The sequence below is a fragment of the Colobus angolensis genome, unplaced genomic scaffold (assembly GCF_000951035.1).
Source record: "Colobus angolensis palliatus isolate OR3802 unplaced genomic scaffold, Cang.pa_1.0 Scaffold556, whole genome shotgun sequence".
NCBI lineage: Eukaryota > Metazoa > Chordata > Mammalia > Primates > Cercopithecidae > Colobus > Colobus angolensis.
This window is the reverse complement of record NW_012119110.1, coordinates 109593-132545: the sequence shown is the minus strand read 5'-3', so window position 1 is coordinate 132545 and position 22953 is coordinate 109593. Positions and strand designations below refer to the sequence as shown.

At 50.7% G+C, this 22953-nt stretch overlaps 1 protein-coding gene and 1 pseudogene across 2 annotated transcripts in view; one reads left to right on the top strand and one right to left on the bottom strand.

Annotated features, from left to right (window-relative positions):
- LOC105525744 (A disintegrin and metalloproteinase with thrombospondin motifs 7-like) overlaps positions 1–6676 on the top strand; it is a 29794-nt gene extending 23118 nt beyond the window's left edge. The window contains 6 exon segments of the mRNA XM_011961485.1: positions 1950–2027; positions 2030–2087; positions 2706–2791; positions 4056–4163; positions 5365–5528; positions 6494–6676. Of these exon segments, the coding sequence (XP_011816875.1) occupies positions 1950–2027; positions 2030–2087; positions 2706–2791; positions 4056–4163; positions 5365–5528; positions 6494–6676 (677 nt within the window).
- A 3991-nt stretch (positions 6677–10667) lies between these two features.
- On the bottom strand, positions 10668–22239 carry LOC105525741 (annotated as a pseudogene). Its single transcript, XR_001003971.1, has 19 exons — positions 22157–22239; position 22087; positions 20382–20501; positions 18425–18505; positions 17523–17561; positions 17208–17258; positions 17026–17107; positions 16823–16929; positions 15790–15876; positions 15576–15683; positions 15298–15382; positions 14433–14899; positions 14088–14156; positions 12774–12849; positions 12253–12344; positions 11588–11690; positions 11402–11505; positions 11153–11306; positions 10668–11066 (listed from the first exon to the last, which is right to left on the bottom strand). The product of XR_001003971.1 is annotated as a putative golgin subfamily A member 6C (transcript).
- Positions 22240–22953: the final 714 nt, after the last annotated feature.

Below are 22953 nucleotides of genomic sequence, written 5' to 3'. Positions count from 1 at the left end.
TGATGGCAGGAAACAGGGTGGCCCTGGAGTCTCACCTAGGCTCCCCTCACCAGCTGAGTGGCTTTGGGCTCCATTTCCCTCTCAGGGCCTTCATGTGCTGAATAAAGGGGCCGCCAAGCCTCATCCTTGCATAAATGAGGTCTGGGCATGAAGGGCCCAGCACTGCGTGGGCATCCAGATGATACTGAGGGAAGGCGGCTTTTTCCCCTCCCCCAAAGCCACTGTCATCCCCAATTGCAAGGTCAAGCTGGCATTCGGGGCCCCCTGCAATCTCCCCGGTCTGCCTTCTCCCCTTGTCCAACGCAGATTTCTCTACCTGTGCTGGCTCCTGGGCAGCCCTCATTCGGGCTCAGAGTGGCCCCTGCCATGCCTGGCTACCGTGCCTCTGGCAAGGGTGGCCTTCCTGCCTCAAACTCCATTACCTCAGGCAGCACACCCACCCTGTCCTGCCTGCCCTCAGCATGCACCCAGCCAGCATCTCAGAGCACTCCTCTGTGTCTCCTAAGCTGGGTGCTGGCACCATGTCTCTCACCTTCAGGGCTAGGGTGGTGGGGTGGTTATGATCCCCGGGGGTGAGGACCAGATGGGGCAGAGAACAGGAACTGAGGCCCCTGGGGGCCTAGAACCAAGGACAGATGGCCCAGGAGGCTCTGGGCTTGCAAGGTCTCCCGGGGTGGGTGTGAGTGGGCTATAGGGAGTGGGCTACGGGGGCTGGTTAGGTGGCTGAACTAGAAGCTGTCCTAAGTGAGGAGTTTTCTGCCACCAGTGAACAGTGGAGGGGTGGCTGGGAAGGTGTCTTGGACTTTGAGACCCAGAATTCCCAGGATGTCCTGCTGGTCTGTGGGACAGTTGGTGGGACATGTGGAAAGCCGGGAAACTCCAGAGTGTGTGGTCGCTGCAGTGACACAGTGTGGCCACATCCGTTTGCTGTGGAGGTGGGGTTGACAGAGGAGGGAGCCAAGCCCAAGAGGTGAAGCAGCTTGTCTGAAGTCACCCTAGGGGACCAAGATGCAAGCCTGCAAATGTGCGCTTTGGAGCTCTGCCTGGAGCTTTGGTGGTGGAGGAGCCTGCCTGCTGCCTCGTGCCCTCTGCTGGGCCTGGGGGATGTCTGCTGCCCTCCTGCTCCTCCTCCCCAGGGAGGTCTGCTGGAGTAAGCAGGGCCCCGGCAGCAGCTGGGGGCTGTCAGCAGTGGCAGTGGCATCAGGAGCAAGGCCAGGAGGCTGGAAACAAGCCACTTCTCCGAATAGCTCTGATAACCTGGGGCAGGAGGGCCCAGCCAAGCCTCAGCCCTGACGAGCACAGCCTGTAGCCGGCCTCCCTCCCCAGTGGGCCTGGGCTCAGTCCCTGGTTTCCGCTGACAGCCTGTAAGGCCCGCTCTCTTTAGGCTTTGTGGCCCACCTGAGAAGTGGGAGGCTGGTCTGGGAGATGGGACCCTGTGACCCAGAACCCGAGGCTGAGTACAGCCCCCGTGGCTGGAGGTGGTCACAGAGGCCTGGCAGGACAGATACACTGGGGCAGGGGGCCATGGGGGAAGTTGGGAGCAGAGGCCGCTGCAGGCTGGCAGGAGGCCCCAGGACCGCAGTTCTGTACCAGGATCTGTTGGGGAACACCAGGGATGAGCAAGGATGCAGATGGGGTGGCAGGGCATCGCCCTGGGCAGGCCCTTTCACGGGCATGTGAGGGGGTCAGGGTGGGGTCTCAGGACCTTTCCTCCAGAAACCTCAGCCCAGCAGTGCCCATTCTCATGTCCTGGGGTTGGCCATGAGTAGGTGGGAGAGAGACAGCAACAGTTGGAGCCCTGCAACTCTGCTTCGGGAGCCGCTCCAAAAACCGGGGCTCTCTGCTTGGTGGGGAGCTGCTGGAGCCTCCTTAAGGTGGTTAGGGTGGGGAGCCAGGTTCTGGGTACTGTAAACCACTGGTTCTGATGCCCCTCTGTCCCCTGACTCCAGACTGTGAGCGGGACCCCCTGTCTTTTGGCTTCTGCAAGATGCTGCGCCTACTGGATGGCTGCCAGCTGCCCACCATCCGTACCAGTGCTGCCGCTCATGCTCTCTGCCCAGCCATGGTGCCCCCTCCTGAGGCCATCAGTGGGTCACCACCCACTGCTGATGTTGCCAGGATGCACAGACCGAGCAACAGACCTCAGTGCCCACGACAGGCTGTGGAGGAGCTCCCGCCCCCTGCGCCCTAATGGTGCTAACCCTCTCCCTACCCAGCGGCAGGCTGGGGAACCTCCTCTCCCTCCAAAAAAAAAAAGTATTTTTCATTCTAACAGTTTGTGTAACCTTTATTATTATTTTACATAACTGAGCATCTATCACAGTGTGACTTCATCTTGGATTTGGCAAATCTTAAAAGTCAGAAACTCTTCCCCCAACCCCTCTGCCCAAAACTCCACTGCAGCAGCACCTCGGCAGGCGTGGCTTTTCACCTGTTCCTCTGGAGCAGATCTGCAGGGGGCAGAGCAGCAATCGAGTCCATGACAGCATGGTATCTGGTCCTTGGAAGCTGGGCGGCTGCTGCCCAAAGAGGCCTGTCTGCAGAGGATGGGGTTCTGGGGGCAGGAAGGTCTTCTGGGCAGGGGCACAGCTTGGCCCTGTCTTGCTACCTGCCTCCAGCTCAGGCTCCCAGCCTCCCCTGGGGCCCCATTCTGTGGTCCTCAGAGACCTATTACACAGGGATTGGGCCCACCTTGTCACTTGCAGGGACTGCCCCCTGGAGTACTGGAGTGGGGCCCCCACGGGCACCTCCTTGGCCCTGTCTATTCTATCTGTTGAATCTTCTGCAAAAAGTGGGCAGAGAGGGGAAGAGCAGGCTGGCTAGCTGTGCCCTACTTGTCCCCACGTGTCCCTTCATCTCTTGCCCAGAGATAGGGCTGGGCTAATTGCCACTGCCTCGGGGTGGCCCCTTTCCCACCACCAGCCCCAGCAACAGATTCCTACCATGCTGATCGATGGTCCAGCACCTGGCACCTGCCTACCCACAGCCCCTTCCCCTCCCATAAATTCTAGTCCCATGGAGCCAGACAGTGGTGCCCACAGCAGGGAACAGAGGGGGCATGAAGGTGCTTTGAAAAGGGTCCTGTCCTGGCCAGGGGCGGGAGGCTGGGGAAGGGGCAAACACTGTCCTCCCAGGCCCAGGCCCAGGCCCAGCCCTGGATCCAACCCTGCCCTCTGTCTGTGAGCCTTGGATTCAGCCGTTGACAATTTCCTCCTCAGCCCTCCCCTTGGAAGGTGTTACACCCCTTCTCCAGGTGGGGACACTAAGGTTCCGAGAGGTCACCCTGCAGCCTACAGGGGTCACCTCTCACATTCTGTTCTCCAGCATATGACATCCCTGGATGAAAGAGGAGTGTGGCCCTGGAGCCTGCAGGTGGCAGCCACTGCCACTCAGGGCTGGGTGTATGCTGGGGACGGAGTGGACACCACTGAAAATCACTCCTGGCTGGGTGCAGTAGCTCATGCCTGTAATCCCAGCGCTTTGGGAGCCTGAGGCAGGCAGATCACCTGAGGTCAGGAGTTTCAAACCAGCCTGGCCAATGGGGAGAAACTCCATCTCTACTAAAAATACAAAAATTAGCCAGGTGCGGTGGTGGGCACCTGTAATCCCAGCTACTTGGGAGGCTGAGGAAGGAGAATCGCTTGATTCCGGGGGCGGAGGTTGCAGTAAGCTGAGATTGCCACCTTTGCACTCCAGCCTGGGCGACAGAGGGAGACTGCATCTCAAAAAAAAAAAGAAAGAAAGAAAAGAAAAGAAACGAAAAAAAAAAAATTACTCCTTAGGGACTGAGACCAAGAAACAGTATCAGAGGCTGAACCCCTTGGCAATGAGCATCTGTCCCAGGACTTGGGAGGGAGGGAATGTGGCCAGGGTGGCTGCCTGCAGGTGTGTGTCCTGCCGCTCCCCAACTCAACATGCTCACCTCATTTCACACCAACACACCCCATCCTCAGAGGAGGAGCCCAAGGCTCTGAGAGGAAGTAACTGGCCCAAGGGCACATGCCTTGATGACACAGTCAATTCCTAGGCTCTGACTGCCCACCTCCAACTTCCAGGTCACCCTAAGCAGGTAGAAGAGGGAGAGGGCCCCAAGCAGGCCGCAGCTGTGACTTTGCATGGAGGGGGCAGCCTGCCAGAGTTCACGCAGGAAAGCAAGTCGCTAGGCAAGCTACCGTGAGTCCCAGTCCCGCTGCGCTGCCTGAGGTTGGAGGAGCATCAGATGTGCTTCCTATCTGTCTGCAGCAGCCCAGCTGGCCCAAAGAGACCCTGGGGACCCATGCTCTGGGTCATGGCTTCCCAGGCCTTAGTCAGAACTAAGTCAGAAGGGTGGCAGTCCCTTCCAAGGGGTGGGGAGCAGGGCCTGTTGACTTGCTCCTGACCCACACACTGAGCCTAGGAACATCATCCTGGGCATGCCGTACTTCTCGTGCAGTCTGAGTCAAGCTGCCTGGGCAGGGTATCCAGCTACCAGCCTCCCTGGGAGTGCCGAGAGCCGAATCCACTGCAGAGCAGGGGTGATTGTCAGGGTCCTACCTCCTCTATCTGTCGGCACTCCAGTGGCGATCTAGGTGAGAGTCCCATGCACACGGTCATCCCACAACACACTCCACAGGCCAGGCAGGGACACACAGCCCCCTTCCCTCTCTCCCAGGTACCATAATAGCTGCCAGCGTGTGACCAAAGGCAGGGTCCCTGGCCCCTCTGAAGCACTACCACTGGCCAGCGGGCTCACGCACCTTGGCCTGTTGCTCCTAGAGGTCACCTGTGCTGTTCAGCCAAGGGGACCACAGTGCCTGCTGGCCCAGCTGAGCTCCGCCTAGTGAACTCACCTGCCTTTCCTGCCATGGACTCTCACTCTTCTGCTTTTCCCAGCAGGAAGGACCCAGCCTCACCTATGCAACCTGCAGCCCCCCACCAACCAGTTGAGGCTCCCCTCTTAGACTTATAAGTCTATGGCCAGTGGCATCCGGCTGCCTGCCCTCCCTGCCTTCCCCAGGGTCCCCTCAGAGGATCCTGGGCTTTCTGACCACACAGAGGGGCCTCTGGCGCTCACTCCAGTCATCCATCTCTTACAGCTTCACCATTTTGGTCCAAGCAGCACTCCTTCTCTATCAAGCCTGGTGGCTGTTGGGTGGGGCTCCCCAAGGAAGAGATGGCCCAGGGCCGTGGGTTGAAAGACAGGGTGACCAGAGAAGGGAGAAACTCAAGAGGGCTGAGCATTGGTCTGAACTATGGGTGCACTGCCTGGGTGCTGTGGGAGAGGCCAGCGTGTGTGGGGTGGAGTGGAGACGGCTGCAACAGCCCCCAGGCACTGCCTATGAAGCTTCGGCTTCTCCCTCTATCTTCCTCCCCTTTCCCTTCCAGTCCCTGTGTTCCAGGAACCTTGCCACATCCGCAACCTGAGCCCTTCCCTCTCCAGCCCTCCCACAGCTGCTGCCGCACACCACTGCTTTGTGCTTGCCTCACCAGCTCTGGCTTTTCTTCAACCCATTTTCTCTCTGCTTTCTTTCCAACTGCCCGCTGAACAGGTCAGGCAAGTCCATCCCGTCCTAAGAGCCCCAGGCCCCACTTTGACCTCTAAACAGATCCTCTCTTCTCGGAGGCCTCCCTTTCCAAGCCTACCTGTGCGGGTGTCCTGTGACTTGACAGTGGATCCCCAGTCCCAAAGCCTTCATCTGTGACTTAGTCTGTTGTAGTGGTGAGCTGACACTTTCAGGTGTGACCATTGCTGAAAACTTGTGCCCCCGCTGTGGTATGCCCCTGCCCTGTTCTATAAATAGCTATAAATAGTAATATACATATATATACACACACACATGTGGCTGATCACCTCGCTTCTAGCACTAGGAATCAGTCCCCGTGCTGTCCTTTTGAAGTCTTGTAGCCAAACAAGAGAAAGCTGTACCCTGACATCGCCCCTCCAAAGTGCGCCACCTCCAGTGAGCCTCCCTGTCATGCCCAGCCTGTGGACAGCCAGCCCCCGCCATCCCTCCCACCCTCCACCAAGCATGGGGGTGCTGTGCAGGCAGCCGTGTGGCCTGACAGTCTCTACCAGTCCTGCTGTCCATCAGCTGAGAATCAAACCTGTTTCTGGATGACGGGGAATGTGGCCCTCTGCTGGCTGTGTTCTCTGTGCAGCTCAGGGGAGGGAAAAGGCCAGCCATTTCTAGGGTGCTGTTGGGAGCAGTGAAAAGGCTACAGCCTTTCCAAGGGACACTTCCTGGAAAGCCCCTGGAGCTTAGGTGACTCTTATCCTGTGAAGCTGACTCTGGCCATTAGCGGGCAGGGCCATGAACTCAGCCTGGAAGAGCCTGCGGGGTAGCCAGCACTCTGGAGGGAGAGACACAACAGGCTACCAGGTGCAGACAGGAGAGGGAGGCAAGGGGACAGAAAGGAAGATCAGTGGCCTTGGGTGCTGGAATCTGTCTTCCCAGCCACTGCTAGATCAGGCTCCTGAGCCTGTTGGCTGTCAGGGCCAGACTGTGCCCCATAGGTGACATGGCAGTCCCGTGAAATCCACCAGGTGTCACCAGGCAGCATACAGGTAACAGGCCTGGAAGGTCCCCAACAGCCCAGCTGGACATGCTCAGACACTCTGGGGCTCCTCGTTCTGTGGGACAAACTGCAGGACCCAGTGAGGGAAACGGGAACACAGCAGGCCGAGCAGTATGGCTAAATCCATTTATTCCAAAATGAAAAGCGAAATAAACAGGAGTCGCATCACCCACAACCCCATCCCTGCCTCCTTCCTCTGTACTATGCTAGCAATAAATAAGTTTCCCAGCCACAAATGCTTAGAACCTCCTCCTCATATGCCAGCTCCAACCTCCATGATACAGGGGGTGGCCCTACCCCAGGAATATACAAAATGTTACACAGATACTGTATGTACACTGGGGAAGGGGGGCCGCCCCAGCGGCCTGTGCCCACGCCTGGTCCACAGTTAGCCCCATTGTCCTGCCTCAGCTGCCTCTGTGAATAAGAATATGGGAGCCCCCTTGAGGGAAAAGTTCCTTTGGTGAGAGTAGAGAGGCCATCAGACCACCTCCAAACAAACCAGCTCCACCAGCCTCTGGCTCTTAAAAAACAATCATCATCATCTAGAAATTCAAGGACTCAGCCCTGGTCAGGGTGGGAAAGGGTCTGTTTGTCTCCCTCCATTAGACAGGGGTCTTGTCTTGCTACCCTAATGTTAAAGGGGTAACTGGGAAGGGCTGGTTGGTACATGGTGGGGGTGAAGACTCCAGACCCACTTCTCCAGGCTTGTGCTGACAGGGGCCTGCTTTTATTTATTTTTATTTTTATCCCATGATGTTTTTTGAAATCCCATAACTTGTTTTTCGTAACTTTTTAAAAAAATTTTTCATAAAACTTTTTTCTACTTTTTTTTTGCCACAACTTCTCCACATCATTTTTTATCTCATAACTTTTTACCCCACAGTTTTTTTAAATTCTCATAACTTCTTTTCAGTTTGTGTTCTTTTAATACACTTGCATAGTTACAATTTTGTATAAAAAAAAAAAACCCGATGATCTCATGCCAAGTGTGCTCAGCATTTGCACAGTCTCAATACCTTTAATACTATAGTTTTCAAGACACACAAAATTTTAAGGCAAAAACAACACTTTGCAACAATTTCATAATTTATTACATTACAGTATATCACGATAGCAGTCAATAATGCCACTTTAGACAAAAGCCTTTCAGTATTTCCATTATAGATTCTGTTAATAAGAATTCATAAATTGGTAAAAGTCATTCTAAGAAAACTTGGCAAATAAAGCTTTGGACTTTATTTCTTTCTCTACTTTTTCTTTCCCCAGTTTCTTTGTTTTAAACTACAGTATTCATATTTTAAAATGTTTTAACTTACTTCAAAACATTAACATAGCAGTTGCATTTTTGAATAGTTATATTATTTTAAAGTAACTCTGTAAGATAAAGTTTTGGAGAAACTATTATGGATAGGGCTGATTTACATTTTCACATTTTCTAAAAATCAGCTTTGGTTTTAGAACTGATTTTTTTCATTTCCAGAAAATCTATCAGGTTTAGTCAGATACTTTAAAAATAATTATTATATATTGCGATCTTTTAACAGGTATTTTGATTCTTTACTTACTACAGAAATTAAAGTTTATTCAATTGAACTCACATTTTAAAATTCTGTATTTCTGATGAACTCTAACCTTCTAATGTTGCCTTCTAAGCAAATTGAAAGCTGCCTTATACTGAATGAAGAAGAGAACAAATACTTGCTGAATGAGGTATTGCGAAAGACTGCGTGCACTTTGAAGAAAGACTTAAGTTATTGTGATATGATTTCCATTCTTTTTAGCTTTGTCTTAAACATATGACAAAATATCTACACAAAGAGTGGTATTTCAATTAATATAGTACATTTATTTTCCAGACTGATATTCAGCTTAAATATGCCAGTACGTGACTTAATCCATAGGTCCCTGAGGAACACATTGTCAGATTGGTTACAGATGCTAAACGCGATCTGAAGGTCATTGCTAGTCATTTATATGTGTCAGGGTAAAAGTGAAGTGACTGGAACTATAAAAATTCCTTCAAAATAATTTATCAATGTATTAGGTAAACCCAGTTTCAGAATGATAAAGAAAAACTATTAGACCAAATAATGTGGCTAATTAACAAGTGGTATGATTTCTAGCCCGAGGGTTTAAAATGGACTTAAAGTAACTGTCTTTCAAGTGAACTCAAATAATGCAAAAGCAGCAAGTTCACAAAACAGAAGGTAAGAACAGGACCTTAAGTCTATTTTAAACCCTCAGGCAAGAAATCGTACCACTGTTAATTAACCACATTATTTGGTCTAACAGTTTTTCTTTATCATTCTGAAATTGGATTTATCTAATAAACTGATAAATTCAGTTTGGAAGAGTCAGCTGAAGTCACAAGCACCCAGTATTTGCACTCTATCAGTGAATGCAGGTAAATCTGTTATTCCATCTGTAAAATTGTATTACTGCTCTCCTATTAATGTCATATTTATAAAAGTATTTATAAAAGTATCATTATAAAAGTATTTATAAAAGTATCATATAAAAAAGTATTTATAAAAGTATCATGAGGATGCCAAATGCTAAAAATGAAGATGGTCTAGTAATGAGAAATGCCCACCGCAGGGAGTGCGCATATATTCTAATAATGTATCCCTACATTCTAATAATGTGACGTATTTTGGAACAGAGACATTAGAACTTCATGAAGTTTTAGCTGTTCTTTCCCAAGCATCATAAAGTTATTATTTAGGCAATGTATGACTGAAATAATTCATTCATCATGTACAGGCACATGAACATAAGTATGGCAAAAAATATGCCTCTAACTGAAACTGAGAGGTATAAAAACATATTTCACTCTTCATAAAGAACTTTGTGAGGAAATATAACTCTGTAATTGTACAGACATTTTTCCTCAAAATACTCTGACATTCACAAACAGTAGATTGCACTGCAGTTTGTACACATTTTAAGTTCCATAAACATCTCCTTGATTTTCAAATGTAGTAGAATACTGTCTACTAAAACTTCTTTTTGTTTCAACTAAGTACTCTCACATATATTGGTTTATAATAACGGTTGTTATTTTTTAAGTGTTTTCCATTCAAGGAAAAGAAGTAAATTCCTATGTGAGAGTAACCTATGTGGTTGAAGAAAAGGTATTAGCCAGAGAGGTCTAGATGGTAAAATCAATATTCTAGCCTCAAAAAAGCTCCATGAACATAGAAGAATGCCAGGTGTCACACAGCTTTCCTTCACTCGAATTCATTCTTGACTAGAGCCTGTATGCCTGTTCCAGGGACATTTAAACTCTGAAAGGATTTCTTATGATCTTTACTAAATACATAAAGAAGAATGCCAACCAGTGCCCTTTTGTGTGATGGGACCTGTAGTCATGTGATTGAAATAGGTAACATGGACTCTGATTTTAAAATGTATTGGAGATATAAATGCGCTAAGCTAGAAAAGGTTTTTCCCATCCACAGTCAATGATGGGAGCCTTTCCTTCCTCAGAAATAATCCCTCTTTAGGTCATTGAGAAAGAGTACAAAGGCCACAGCTCATGATGCAATATCTTCATGAGCCCAGAGCACATACAAATCCTAAAGGAACTACCATAGTACCGCGCTCATTCCTGGCACCAGAATGAAGGAAACACACTGTATCCTGCACACACCTGCCAGAGCAGGCCACTTTCCTCTTCTGTGAGATTTAAAAAGCTCCCCCAAATGTTATTACACCCATCCCCAACACACAGAAAATAGAGGAAAGGCTGTTTCCAGTTCTCAGTCTTTAAACAACTGTAAACGTCACTACTCACAGTGGCATATTACAAAGTAATAAACAGTGTGCACTTGAGGGCAAACCACATATTGAGCTAATGAAGAGCTCACTGTGATTAGGATTCGATCAAACATAATATCAGAACATAAGCAAATTTTATCTGAATTCCATAATGAACATACATGCTGCAAAAACATTTTAAAAACCATGGCAGCCTATTCCAAACCAGCAAGAATAATTTTGTGCAAATAGTGGGTCTCTGTGTGTTTGAACTCCCACCAGGTAAGGGCAAACTCAATATGTGAGCTAATGACCTACAATTATCAATTAAAACCAAAAATGCTAAAGGATGCCAGAGTGAACATCAGGAAAAGATCCACTCTCCCTTACTTTTTTACAAATAAATTTAAACTGTAAATTAGAAACACAAATAAACATGAGTGGCTCTAACATTCAAATGAAGTAAATGAATTGTGTATGAGATTAATGCCATAACTTTTTGTTGTTGTTGTTTTTCAATTTCTTGACCAGCTCTTAGACGATGATGATGTTTATCTCCCTGTCCTCGGATGCCTGGTAAAAGAATGGCATGCAGGGTTTGCTGGCCAAGCCTGGGTGCTCCTGGGTGTCCTGCATTACAGGAAGCAGGTGCATGATCTGCTGTGTGGTGGGGTTGTCATGGGGAGAACCCTTCCTGGCCTCTCCTGGTGCGGGCTCCATGCTGTTGTCCAGGCTCACCTCATAAAAATCTTCAGAGAGAGGGTGGCAGGGATCTCAGTGCAGGGCCAGCCTCCCCTGCTCCTGCCTGCCCACCCCGCCTGAGGGCTCTACTCACCACCCTGCTCACCAGCAGCCCCAAGTTCCTCGGGGGCTGGAGCCCCTGGAGCGGGCTCATCAGCAAGGTTCTGGGGAGGGGTGAAGAATTTGCCATGCCCCTCATGGTCACCCACAAGTGGCAACACCAGCTTCTGCAGTTCCAGCGTATTCGCCTGAATGGAGGGGTGCTCAGCTGCCACACCGGAGCCGGAGGCAGCACCAGCACCCATGCCCAACCCTACCCCCATAGAGGTGGTGCACTCCCTACCTTCATCTCCTCCTCATTCTGGGCCAGCCTAATGACATCCTCCATATCCTGGTGCCACATGTTTGGCACTGCCCCTTGGCTCTCATATACTGTGATGTACTCTCCTGCAAGAGGACAGGGCTCAGATGCTGGGGCCCCTCCAGTGGCCCTGCAGCTCCCCTTGCCGTGCCCTGGTCTCCCGCTCACTCATGCCGTCTGTTGCTTCAGAGAGCTGGATGAATCCAAGATCTAGTTTTTCCACCTGCTCCTTCCCGTCCGCCTTCTCCTTCGGGAGGTCCACAAAGCCGCTCTGGAGCCAAAATAATGGGGTCATATCTTGAGAGTGACCTGTCCTGTCCCGCCCCCACATTTTTTGGCCCATGCCAGGTCTCACTCACCTTCACCTTCTCCATGGCTTCCTTCAGGGCCCAGTAACTCTCCCCGCACACAAACTCACCCTGAGTCCCTGGGGCTGGGGCCTCTGCCTCTGGCTCCTTCCAGGCCGAGGCCATCAGGTAAACCAGGTGTGGGCAGCACAGCCTTTGCACCTTCTGCTGCCCACATGGCCGTGCCTGCTCCTCCTGGGCACTGGCTCCAGGGGAGTTGAAAAATGCCACTTGAAGGCAAGAGGTGAGTATTCTTATAGGGGCATACACAGAACAAATGGGGCAGGGAGGTGAAGTGCAGCCCCTTCCCTTGGGGCCTCAGAGAGTGCGCCTGTTGGTCACAGGTGAAATGGTGTCTGACCACTGGCTCCCAGAAGGGATGAGGGTCCAGAGAAATTAGAAGGCAGGGAAACCAAGAGCATAAGGGAGTCTGGGAGGGACCACAGAGGAAGGTGGCAAAGGGGAGGCGGGGAAAGTCAGGCTCACCGTGGCCTCCCAGCTCTCCTAGTCCTGTGGGATACTCGGCATGGGCCGAGGTGCCTCCTCTTCCTCACTGTCCAGATGTCCTCCTCCATCTCCTGTGGGGAGGTGGCCAGAGGGGTCCTCAGACAACCCAACAAGGGAAGTACTGTGGGCCCATCTCTGTCCCCACCCTCACTGTGTAACCCTGAGCCAGCCCCTCCCCAGAGGGGAATGAACTGCTGTTCTTAATTTTCCCTTTTAAGAACCAAGATCTTGCTATATTGTCCAGGGACAGTCCCACTACCGGTTGGTGCAGGAGTTCTGACCTGCTCCCTTTCTGATCTGGGCCAATTCACTCGTCCTTAGGCAACCTGGTAGCCCCCTGCTCCCAGAAGTTTACCATATTGATGCCAAACTTAGTGCAAACACCTGATTGGCACAACGACCAGCTATTCTAAAGTTCTCTTCCAACTCCTCAATCCTATGCTGCTAACAGTCCCTTCCTCCTGGGGCTCTCTCCTCTTCCTCTGAGTGGTCTCCTGTACCTTCTCCAGGGAGAGCCATGACGCTCAGCTGGGTCTCTAGCTGTTGGTTCTGATGGTTGGCAGTTTCTAGGTGCTCCTAAGGGGACAGAAAACAGACTCAGAAGGCATGGAGGTTGCCAGGTCATCCCCCTCAGGGCTCCATCCTCTGCAACTCCCTCCCCTGGGTCTCCTGCAACTTGTGGTAGGCCATCTCAGCCACCACTTTGCCCTGAGCTTCCTACTGCTGCAGCCAGTCCATGAGCTGGGTCTGCAGCAATAACTGCCTGTGCAGCACCTCCTTCTCAGAGGTCAGCTGCTGATAGCTGGCCAGGTACTGCTGCAGGTACTAGTCTCACTTCTGCTGCCGACTCAGACTTTTGGCTCTTCAGCTCCACCTGCAGGAAGACCCTGGGCATGAGGGCACATGGTGGCTGGCTTCCAGAGTCTGGGCCCATTAATAGAGTAGCAAGGGCACTGTGGGGCTCTGTCACCTGCCCAGGCCCCTGGCCCTTTGCTCCAGGCCTAAGAGACTGCCTCCCTTGCCAAGAACCCCATACCTCTTCCCCCAGCCTCAAATCTCATCTCCTTCTTCCCACCATTTAAACTGTAGGCCACAGACTGGTGGAAAAGCAGAGGGAGCCAACCACCATCTGCTAAGTGTGCTACATGCCTAATGTTTCCATGTATTCTCTCATTTAATCCTCAGTACCTCCGTAAGGAAAATGCTAACTTCCTTTTGAAGTTAAAGAAACAAAGAGATTTAAGAGATGAAAAGTAGTTGAATGGTGACCAGTGGAACGGAGGCCGGAATCCAGTTTGAATCTAAGGAGGCTTTTTTGTTTTGAGACAGAGTGCCATGCCAGCTCACTGCAACCTCCACCTCCCGGGCTCAAGAGATTCTCATGCCTCAGTCTCCTGAGTAGCTGGGATTACAGGCATGTGCCATCATGCCTGGCTAATTTTTTGTTGTTGTTGTAATTTTAGTAGAGATGAGGTTTTGCCCTGTTGGCCAGGCTGGTCTCAAACTCCTGACCTCCCAAAGTGCTGGGATTACACTTTGGAGCCTCTCATACCACTGTCTCTTCCCCTATGATTGGGGGAATCCATGCCTCTAGCTGGGATGATGATGTCCAGACCTGGGAGGAGCCCAGTGCTACCCACCTCTAAAAGTCAGAGGGCAGGAAGCAAAAAACAGTCAAAGGGCTAGCCTGGAGGGTGCTGGGGTCACCTACCCCCCAGTTGGAGCTGCCTTTGGCCTGGCACCTCCCCTCCTCAGAGGCTGGTGCCCACCTCCCAGCCCTTCATGGATGGGGCGGAGGTTACTGTCTCCTTCACCTCGCTCAGCTTCTCCTGCAGCTCCTTTACTTGCTGCTCCAACTGCAGTGCACTCTTGTTCTCGTTGTTCTGGACAAAGAGAAGCAATCAGTGGCCACCCACTGCAGCTAGAGACCCCAGAACTTGGTGTCTGCCTCCCATGTCACCGGGAAGGGTGGAGGCAGGTTGGAAAAATCATCCCCTCTCCCCAACAGCCATCAGAGCAGGGCCTGATGAGCTCTGGCTCACAGGTGCCTTTAGAAGTATCATGTCATGTAAGGGCTACACTGCCCCATTTTACAGGTGGGGAAACAAAGGCCTGGAGGGTTAGGGATGAGGGCAGGCTCCACAGGTAGGGCAACCCACCAGATCCTCGAAGCTGCAATGTGGCTCGGCCAGCTGCTTGTCAAGCGTGTGGTTCTGGGAGAGCTCGAGCCTCTCCTCCTGCTTTCGCAGCCTCTCCTCCTGATCCCACAGCCTCTCCTCCTGCTTTCGCAGCCTCTCCTCCTCCTTTCGCAGCCTCTCCTGCTGCTTCCGAAGCCTCTCCTTTGGCTCACACAGTCTCTCCTGCTCCCGCAGCCTCTGCTCCTCCTGCTCCAGCACCCTCTCCTGCTCCCGCAGCCTCCTCTAGTCCTGCTCTCAGAGCCTCTCCTCCTGATCCGGAAAGCTCTCCTTTTGTTCCTTGCTCGGGAGACTCAAGGCCTGACTGTTTTCCACCTGGGATTGCAGCTTTCCCTCCAGACTTTCCACCTCCTTCCTCAGGTGCCTGGCCTCATCTTGTAGCTGCTTCACCTCAGAAGCCCCTGCTGGGGGTGCTGGGGACAGGGGCTCAGCTGAGAAAGGAAGCAGACAATAAGGGCCTCTGGATTCCCCAACCACCGCCCCCCTACCCAAAAAGAAAAAATAAAACCCTCCTCTTGATGCACAGCTCCTCTCAAGCTTCCCAAACTTGGCCTCACTACTAATGATTCCTTGCACCTGATGGTAGCCAATTTCCAAGCCACTTTCAGATAGAGAGCACTGTGGGTGGTTGACAATGGGCACTCTTCCCTCTTTGCTGATGGGGACCCTGAGGCTCATGGAGATGACAAAACTTGCCGTCTCCTGGCACAGACCTCTTTCCCTCTGCCTCAAAGCCCTTCCATCCACCCACCTCCCTGGGGCATTCTCAGCCACCCCCACAGTCCTCTGATGCCAGTCCTGCTCCCATGTCACACCAGCCCCATTTTACCCATCTGGGGTTTGAGTTCAGACAAGCTCCTCTCCAGCTCCTGTATCTGATGTATGTCACGCTTCTCCTCCTTCAATGTGCGAGCCTGTCCAAAGCACAGAGGGGAAGGGCCCTGGAGAGAGGGGCTGGTGGCTGGACAAGCTACCATCTCCCTCTCTGCCCCCACCTCCACAAAGCCCAGACCCATGACCACCTCTGGCTGTACTAGTCCCATTTTACAGATGTCCAGAAAGATCCAGTGACCTATCTAAGGTGGGGGCTGAAGGGTCAGGTCTCACCTCCACCGACATTTTCCACATCCTCTCCTGCCACCGGGCCCTCTCTCCTGTTACATATCGAGCATATTCATCTCTCTCTAGCTGGCCTTGTTTAAGTGACTCTGTCATCTGCAAGGATGGGCACAGAAGTTAGGAAGGGCTGTCACTGGTCCTCACCTGCTCCTGGCCAGTGGGGATCATCATCCTTCCACATCCCTTCTCTGCAAAGCCTCACCTGTGTCACGTGTGTGTTCAGCAGCGCCTGCTCCTTTGTGGACTGCTGTAACTGCTGCTGGAGGACTGCTTCACTGTGGCTTGAGGACTGTGAAGATCAAGGCATTTCCAAGTCCATGGCCTGGTTTTTAAAAGAACTCAGTAAAGTTGGAAGGGACAGAGAAAGATCCAATTTACAGCTGGCCAAAGAGGCCCAGAGAGATCAGATAATATTGCCATTGTTGCTACTGTTGTTACTACCACTGTTTGAACCTTTACGGAGTTCACCAGGTACCATGCTAACGATCCCATTGAATCCTCACTACCACCATATGAGACAGTTACTAGGAAAACCTCTATTGTGTAGATGAAAGACATGGAGTATTCGAGGTTACGTTCTTGCCTAAGATCACTTAGATAGAGCTGGGATTTGAACACCAAATCGGACAGGTCTGTCCGATTCTCTAAGCCCATTTTTCTTGCTGGGGGTGGGGGCACACATAGGAAAGGGGAAATTTATCTTTTGTTTGCTTTTTGAAAGGATGATACATTCGCATAGTCTAAAACTCAGAAGGTACAGAAGGGAAGTGTCTCCCAGGCACATTGTTACTCTCTCCTGAGTTTTTTACAAACACTTACAGACATGTTTTATGTACATTATCATAGTATGTACACACACACACACACACACATACACACACACTTTCTTCTCTCTACAGAAATGATAACATACTAAAGGTACTCTTCTATACCTTCACAATAAAAGTATCCAATACCCCAGCTAAGACTTGGCCAAGGCCACAGCCAGGTAAGGGCAGGACAGGCACTTGGTCTCTGAGCTCTGCGTCCAGTGCTCATTGCCCACAGTGCCCCCAACACACACACAGCAGCTGACTCAGCGCCAGGCTGCCTCTAACAACCATACACAAAAGCAGCTTGAAATGATCCTGCTGCCTTCTGGGCAGGACACTGCATCCTGCAGAAGGGAGCTTTAGGCTCACTCCTCCATCTGGGAAGCCAGGCTGCCAGGTGACGGGGCAGCTCGTTGGACTCACCCTGTCCTCTTCTTGCTGCTGTGTAGACCCAGCAGAGAGAGCCCGCTCCAATTCTTGAGTACGCTGCAAGGAGTATTGCAGGTGGCTGGCCAGATCCTTGGACTCTTCTGTAATGACAGAGGTTGAGATGGGGCCAAAAGGACTCCCCCTAAAGACCTGTCAAAGTGCCAGGTTGAAGGATGACCGGGTGCCCAGATTCCTACCTTCGAAGTGTCTGGCAGCACGTTTAGTATGGTAAAGGGTGGTCTTCAAGTCTGCCTTTTCCAACATGAGGATGCTGATTGTCTGGAAGTGAACATTTGGGAGAAAAGTCAAGAAAGTGCTGAAAGAGAAGGAAAGAAACATTCTCCGAAGGACAGGAGAAAACTCCCCACCCTCCACTCACCTCTAACTGCTCCATTTGTGCTTTGTGTATTTCATTGTTTGCTTTCTTTTCCTATAGGAAGAGGAAGACAGAGCTCTTACCATGGGAAGCAGAGATAGCACAGCAAGAGACATGCCCCCAGAATGTCACCAATGCCCCAGGGCAGGTCCACTCATGGGACTAAGTTATCAGGGACCCTATGGGGATGGGATGGAATCTGAGGGGTGAGCCTTCTTCCCCAGGCTGGGAGTGGGTGAGATGAGACTGGAGCCTCTACATCTGAGTGTCCCTCAAACCCAGCAGCCATGTTGTGAGCAAACAAAGAAATCATGTTACTTCTGCCAGCTGATGTTCCACTTGTTTCTTCTGTTGTTTCTCTGGGGAGAGTCAAATTCAGGTGACTGAGGGTGGTCCCCTCAACTCTATTCCCCAGACCAGGAAGCGGTAGGCAGGGGCCAGGAATGGATTTTAAAGGCAATGTTCTCAGACCCAATGGCAACACGAACTGGTCAACTCTCCTCAAGTTCCCAAGGACAGATGATTTGGGTCTCTGTCAGTTTTTGCCCACAGCCACAGAACTCAAAGTCTGAATCTGGATTCTCTCGAAAGGACAGTAACATAAATCTCCAGAGACAGTCTGAGAAAAGCCCACCCTTCTGCCAGCTTGTTATTTAGAAAGGTGCGTTCATTCAACAAACACTTACTGAGCACATACGGGCCAGGTACGGTTCTCCATGGCAAATATAGGATGGAAAAGGACAGACAGGAGCCCTTGGCCATGAGGTTTCCATTCTAGGGGCCATTAAATCTCGGACTCTCAGAGCTAACAGAGACCTTTGATGCTCTACCTCCTCCAGAAACACGAGCCCAAGGAGGAGAGGTGACTTGTCAAATTTGCTCTGAAAAGAGCAAATTCAGGACTGAGTCAGGGCAGAAATACGGGGCCCCTGACAACCAGTCAGGCTAGTGCTTCCCTGAGAGGTGACAACCCTAGGGTGTGTGTGGCAAGGACTGGAGCAGAGGTGTCTGGAGAACAGAGAGTCGGCAAAGAAGGCAGTGACAGAAGAGCCATGCTACATGCGCCTTGCTCTGGAGTCCCTCCAGGTGAGGCCTGGGTGCTCCAGCTTCCCATTTGCCCTTGGTACCAGGGGCCCCCAGCCCCTTTCTTCAGGGCCCCATGGATAAACTAAAGACTAGGATTGGCAGCATGGAATCAGGGTACCCCACTGGACTCTTACCAATGATTCTATGTTTTCATTAAGGTGATTGACTGTCGTGGAGTTTGAGTCCAGGGCTACTGCTAGTTCTTGGTACCAGCTCTGAGGCGCATACAGAGAGGATGAGCTGGAGGAGGATTGCAGGGAGAGGTAGAGAGAACAATCATTAGGGCTGGGGTGTGTGGGGGTTGTCTCAGCTGGTAAAGGGGCACCCAGCCCCTGCTGTGAGAGGAGGTTGGAGGGCTGGCCTGCAGGGTCACTGCACCTAGGCCCAGGGTAAGGGCAGGACAGGCACTTGGTCTCTGAGCTCTGCTCAGAGACCTTCAGGATAAGAGATAATGCAGGAGTAATAATGATGACAAATTCAGAAGAAAAACAGAAACTTACATGGGAAACAGTTATGGATATCAGGAAGGTAAAAAACAGCAAGGGGCCGGGCACGGTGGCTCACACATGTAATCCCAGCACTTTGGGAGGCTGAGGCAGGTGGATCATTTGAGGTCAGGAGTTCAAGGCCAGCCTGGCCAACATGGTGAAACTCTGTCTCTATTAAAAATACAAAGATTAGCCGGGTGTGGTGGTAGTTGCCTGTAATCCCAGCTACTCAGAAGGCTAAGGCAAGAGAATCATTGAACCCAGGAGGCAGAGGTTGTAGTGAGCTGAGATCACACCACTGCACTCCAGTCTGGGTAACAGAGTGAGACTCTGTCTCAAAAAAAAAAAGAAAAGAAAAAAGCCCCAAATCCCACATGCCTGCTCTGTACGTTATTCCCATAAACAGGCTGAAGGTTAATGGCAGCAACATAAAATAAGCCAGAGGTAAAGTATCCCGCAAACCAGAGAAGCCTCAGGGGCATGCACAGCTGGAGACAGCAAGCCAGAGAGGGGTCCTGGCACAGCTGGAGACAGCAAGCCAGAGAGGGGTCCTGGCACTGCCTCATCTTCCACTTGTTCAATGGCGGAGTTCTACTCCATTGGAATGGTTAAGGCTGGACACTAGCACCTTCAGAATGTCCTGAATCTACAGGAGGTGACAAGGGAAAAACAAGGGCAAGTGAAGAAAGACAGAAGTAGCTTAGAGAGAAGCAAGAAAGGGTAGGAGGAAGATGTGGGTTCCTCTGCTGAGGAGCAGAGGAGATTAAAACCATGGCCTATGCCATTTTTCCAAATGGCCACCTGCTGCCTTGCCAGGGGCAGGAACAAATAGATGGAAAAGTCCCCTGAGCGATGCAGTCACAGAGTGGAGTCACCTGACCAATGCAGCTCTTAATATGCTCACTGGACCCCCTCCCTCAGGCCCAGGACATGGGCGATGAATCTGGTAGAGCTCCAGACCTCCACATCCATTAAAAAAAAAAAAACAGACTTCTGAGTAAGGGTTCACTTGAACTAAGGGGGCTGTAGCTAAAAAAAAGTTTGAAAGACACTGATCTTCTCCAATATCATCTTACAGAGGAGGAAACTGAGGCCCACAGGAAGAAGTGATTTTTCTGTGGTCACCCAGCAAGCTGGTGGCAAGTTAGATCTTCTATTATTTCTAGTGCCTGGGGCTGTCCTCACCACACACTGGGCCCCCTTCCATGACCCTAAAGGGACAGCCTGATGGCAAGTGGCTGTACTCATTGGCCCAGCTTCCCCTTGAGACTGGGGATGAGGAAAATCAAACAGCAATGACCATTTCCTGAGTATACTGGCTGTTTACAGCAGGCCATGTACTAAGGATTAACATAAAAACAACAATAATAAGGAATCTCATTTAAACTTCACAAATGGAAGTCAAACAATACTACCCCTATTTTACAGATGTGAAAAGACAGGCCCAAAGAGCTCAAGCAATTTGCCATAAATCAGATGCCCAGCAGATGGAGAGGCAGGATTCAAACCCAGAATTCTCTACCAGTACCCAGCAATCTCAACAATTACCCTCTACTGCCCCTTGGGCCCCCTGTCCCCAGGAGCCTGGTCAGCCAAGACTCACATCCTCAGGTGAGTGGCAACTACCAGAAGTGGTTGTCTCAGGGCTACTTCCAGTTTTTTTCTTCTTTGTCTTCGCTCCTGTCAGAACACCAGGGCTGTTCCTCTGCTGATACTCTTTTAGCTGTGGGAAAGAAGAGCAGTAATACTCATGAGAACTACCAGCCCCTACAGCCACATCCTCCTTTACAGTTTTTGCAAAATACTCTTACACACCATCTGATTTAATGCCACCAACAACTGTACAAGGTGCTGTCACAATCACTTAGTGACTGAGAGTAATAGATATGATGGCTTAAAAAGGGGGGGGGGCAATAATGGAACTTAAACTCAGTCTTCTGACTCTGAGCTCTGGGGTTTTGCCATGAATCAGCAGATGCCAGGGACCAAAACCAGAGGCAGAGAGAGAAAAGTAAACATTAAGTAGGCAGGAACTGCACTCTGTGTGATTTAGAGTCATACATCCTCACACGTCTGGTAGTGTGAAGAAGTGCACCAGTACCTCTCAAACTTTTATATCAATGTGTCCTCATGGCAGAAGGCAGCTTCTTTGTTAAATCTGGGAATTTATCAGAAAGAGGATAATCCAAGTCTCATTTCAGAGAGAAGTCTGGTATACTCTCTTAGAAACCTATATGACTGTCATCCCTAAGTACATTAATGATTTTGCTTTCTTAAGAGAATTGAGGGAAACGGATGCTTCAGAAAGATCTCCCACATTTATCCTGTGGCGCTCAAAGTACCCCAAGTTGAGATGATATGAGGAAGATTCAAGCTGTCAAGTTCAGTTTCCCAAGATCTGTTCCACAGAAGATGAGCAAATCTCACTTCAGAGACCACTGACTGAAGGGCGGTCTGGTCCCAGAACTGTGGAGAACTCAGAAAAAAAATGTTAAAGTCTCTCTGGGAAGTAGAAGCCTGGGAGAAAACCAAACCAAACCCATTCTCCCATGGCCACCCTGAGATACTGTCAACGTTTTGAGCTCACAGGGGAAGTGCAGGCTTTTCCCACTGTCAATGTCTACGTTAAGGGAGTAAGGCAGCCTGAAACCTCCTGCTCCTAGGTCCCATAATCCCCATTCTCCTTCCAGCTGGAAATCTATGCTGCGACCAGAGGAACCAGAAATGGGGTGAGAACACTTAGGGACTGGGGCATAAGATCAAAGGCCAGTCTTGCAACAGTAATGACAGTTCCTAGGGGGACTGTGATATCACTAGATTCCACTCCTCCCAGGGGAGGGGACCACATTAGTGCGATGCCCGAGTTACTACTCCAGGATGGGGGAGGAAAACACAGGATTGGGACCCAGGTCCTTGGAGACACCAGCCCAAGAAGCCCAGGGAGGTCGAGCTTGGGGCAGCAGGAGGGGAGGGCAGAGTCTGCAGTAGGGAGCCCCAGGAGTCACCAGCCCAAAGTCACCCAGGGACAACTGGTGAGGGCGGGGCCTTGGGCTGGGGGACCCAGGTCTTGGGAGACGCAAGTCCAAAGAGCTCAGGGAGGTCGAGTTTGGGGCAGCAGGTTAGGGCTGAGTATGGAGCGGGAAGCCACAGGAATCACCCACCCAAAGTCATGCTGGGGTGATTGGCAAGGGCAGGGACTGGGCTGCTTGCTGAAGGGGTGGGGCTGACTGACAACACTTTGGTTGAGGGAGCCCAGAGGCTCAGGGGTTGGGGGGCACAGTCCAGTGTGCCTCAGGAGTGGTATGGACTCTGGCAACGGTCTTGTTGTCGGAGGGGATCTGTGGCTGGGTTGGGGGCCATGACCTGGTGTGTTTTAACTTTTTCTTGGCTGCAGCCAATTTGTCCTGTCGTGTTTTTTCTGACATCGCAGGGTGGGGAGGGAGGCGGGGTTGGGACCACATCAGCAAAATCCCAGTAAGCACTGCTGAATGCCTCCAGTAACCTACCAGACAGCTGTGTGACTGAGCCAGAGAGGCGTAACCAGGGCCCCAGGAGAACGCAGAATAGGGGCGTGGCCTTAATGCTCCAAGCCCATTGGTCAGTGAGAAAGATGAGAGGGAAACGAGGCGTGGTCAAGCAGCAGTGTGTCCAGAGGGACCCGTGGCATCACAAAGCTAAAGCTGCCCATGCAACCGCTGTCCCCACCCACTCGGAGAGAGAGGGGCAGGGCCACTCACTCTGGGAGAGGGGAGGGGCTGGCTTTTGCTTTAAAAACTTTAAAACTGTAAAAAATAAACTTTAAAAAATATATGTGGGTACACTTTGTACATGTGTGTCTGTGTGTGTGTATCTATGTGTTCCTCCGGAGCTGTCTTCATTATCCAGCTTCTATGCAAGGTCTATGATTTTGGCCTATATTTTTCATCTTCAAATAGAATATAAGAATTACCAGTATTACCTTAACTGAGATACCGATCCTATAAAAATGGAAAATCCATAGCATGCTTGATGATTAATGAAGCAGACTATAATATCCAACATTCCAATAAGATAAAATAATCACAACGATTTCTCTTTTTTGGAAAAACGTTTCTCTTATTCTCCTACATTATTAAGATTTTTTTTAAAAATAAGAAACATGTCTAATATCTTTAAAAACACAAAGCTTTTGGGCC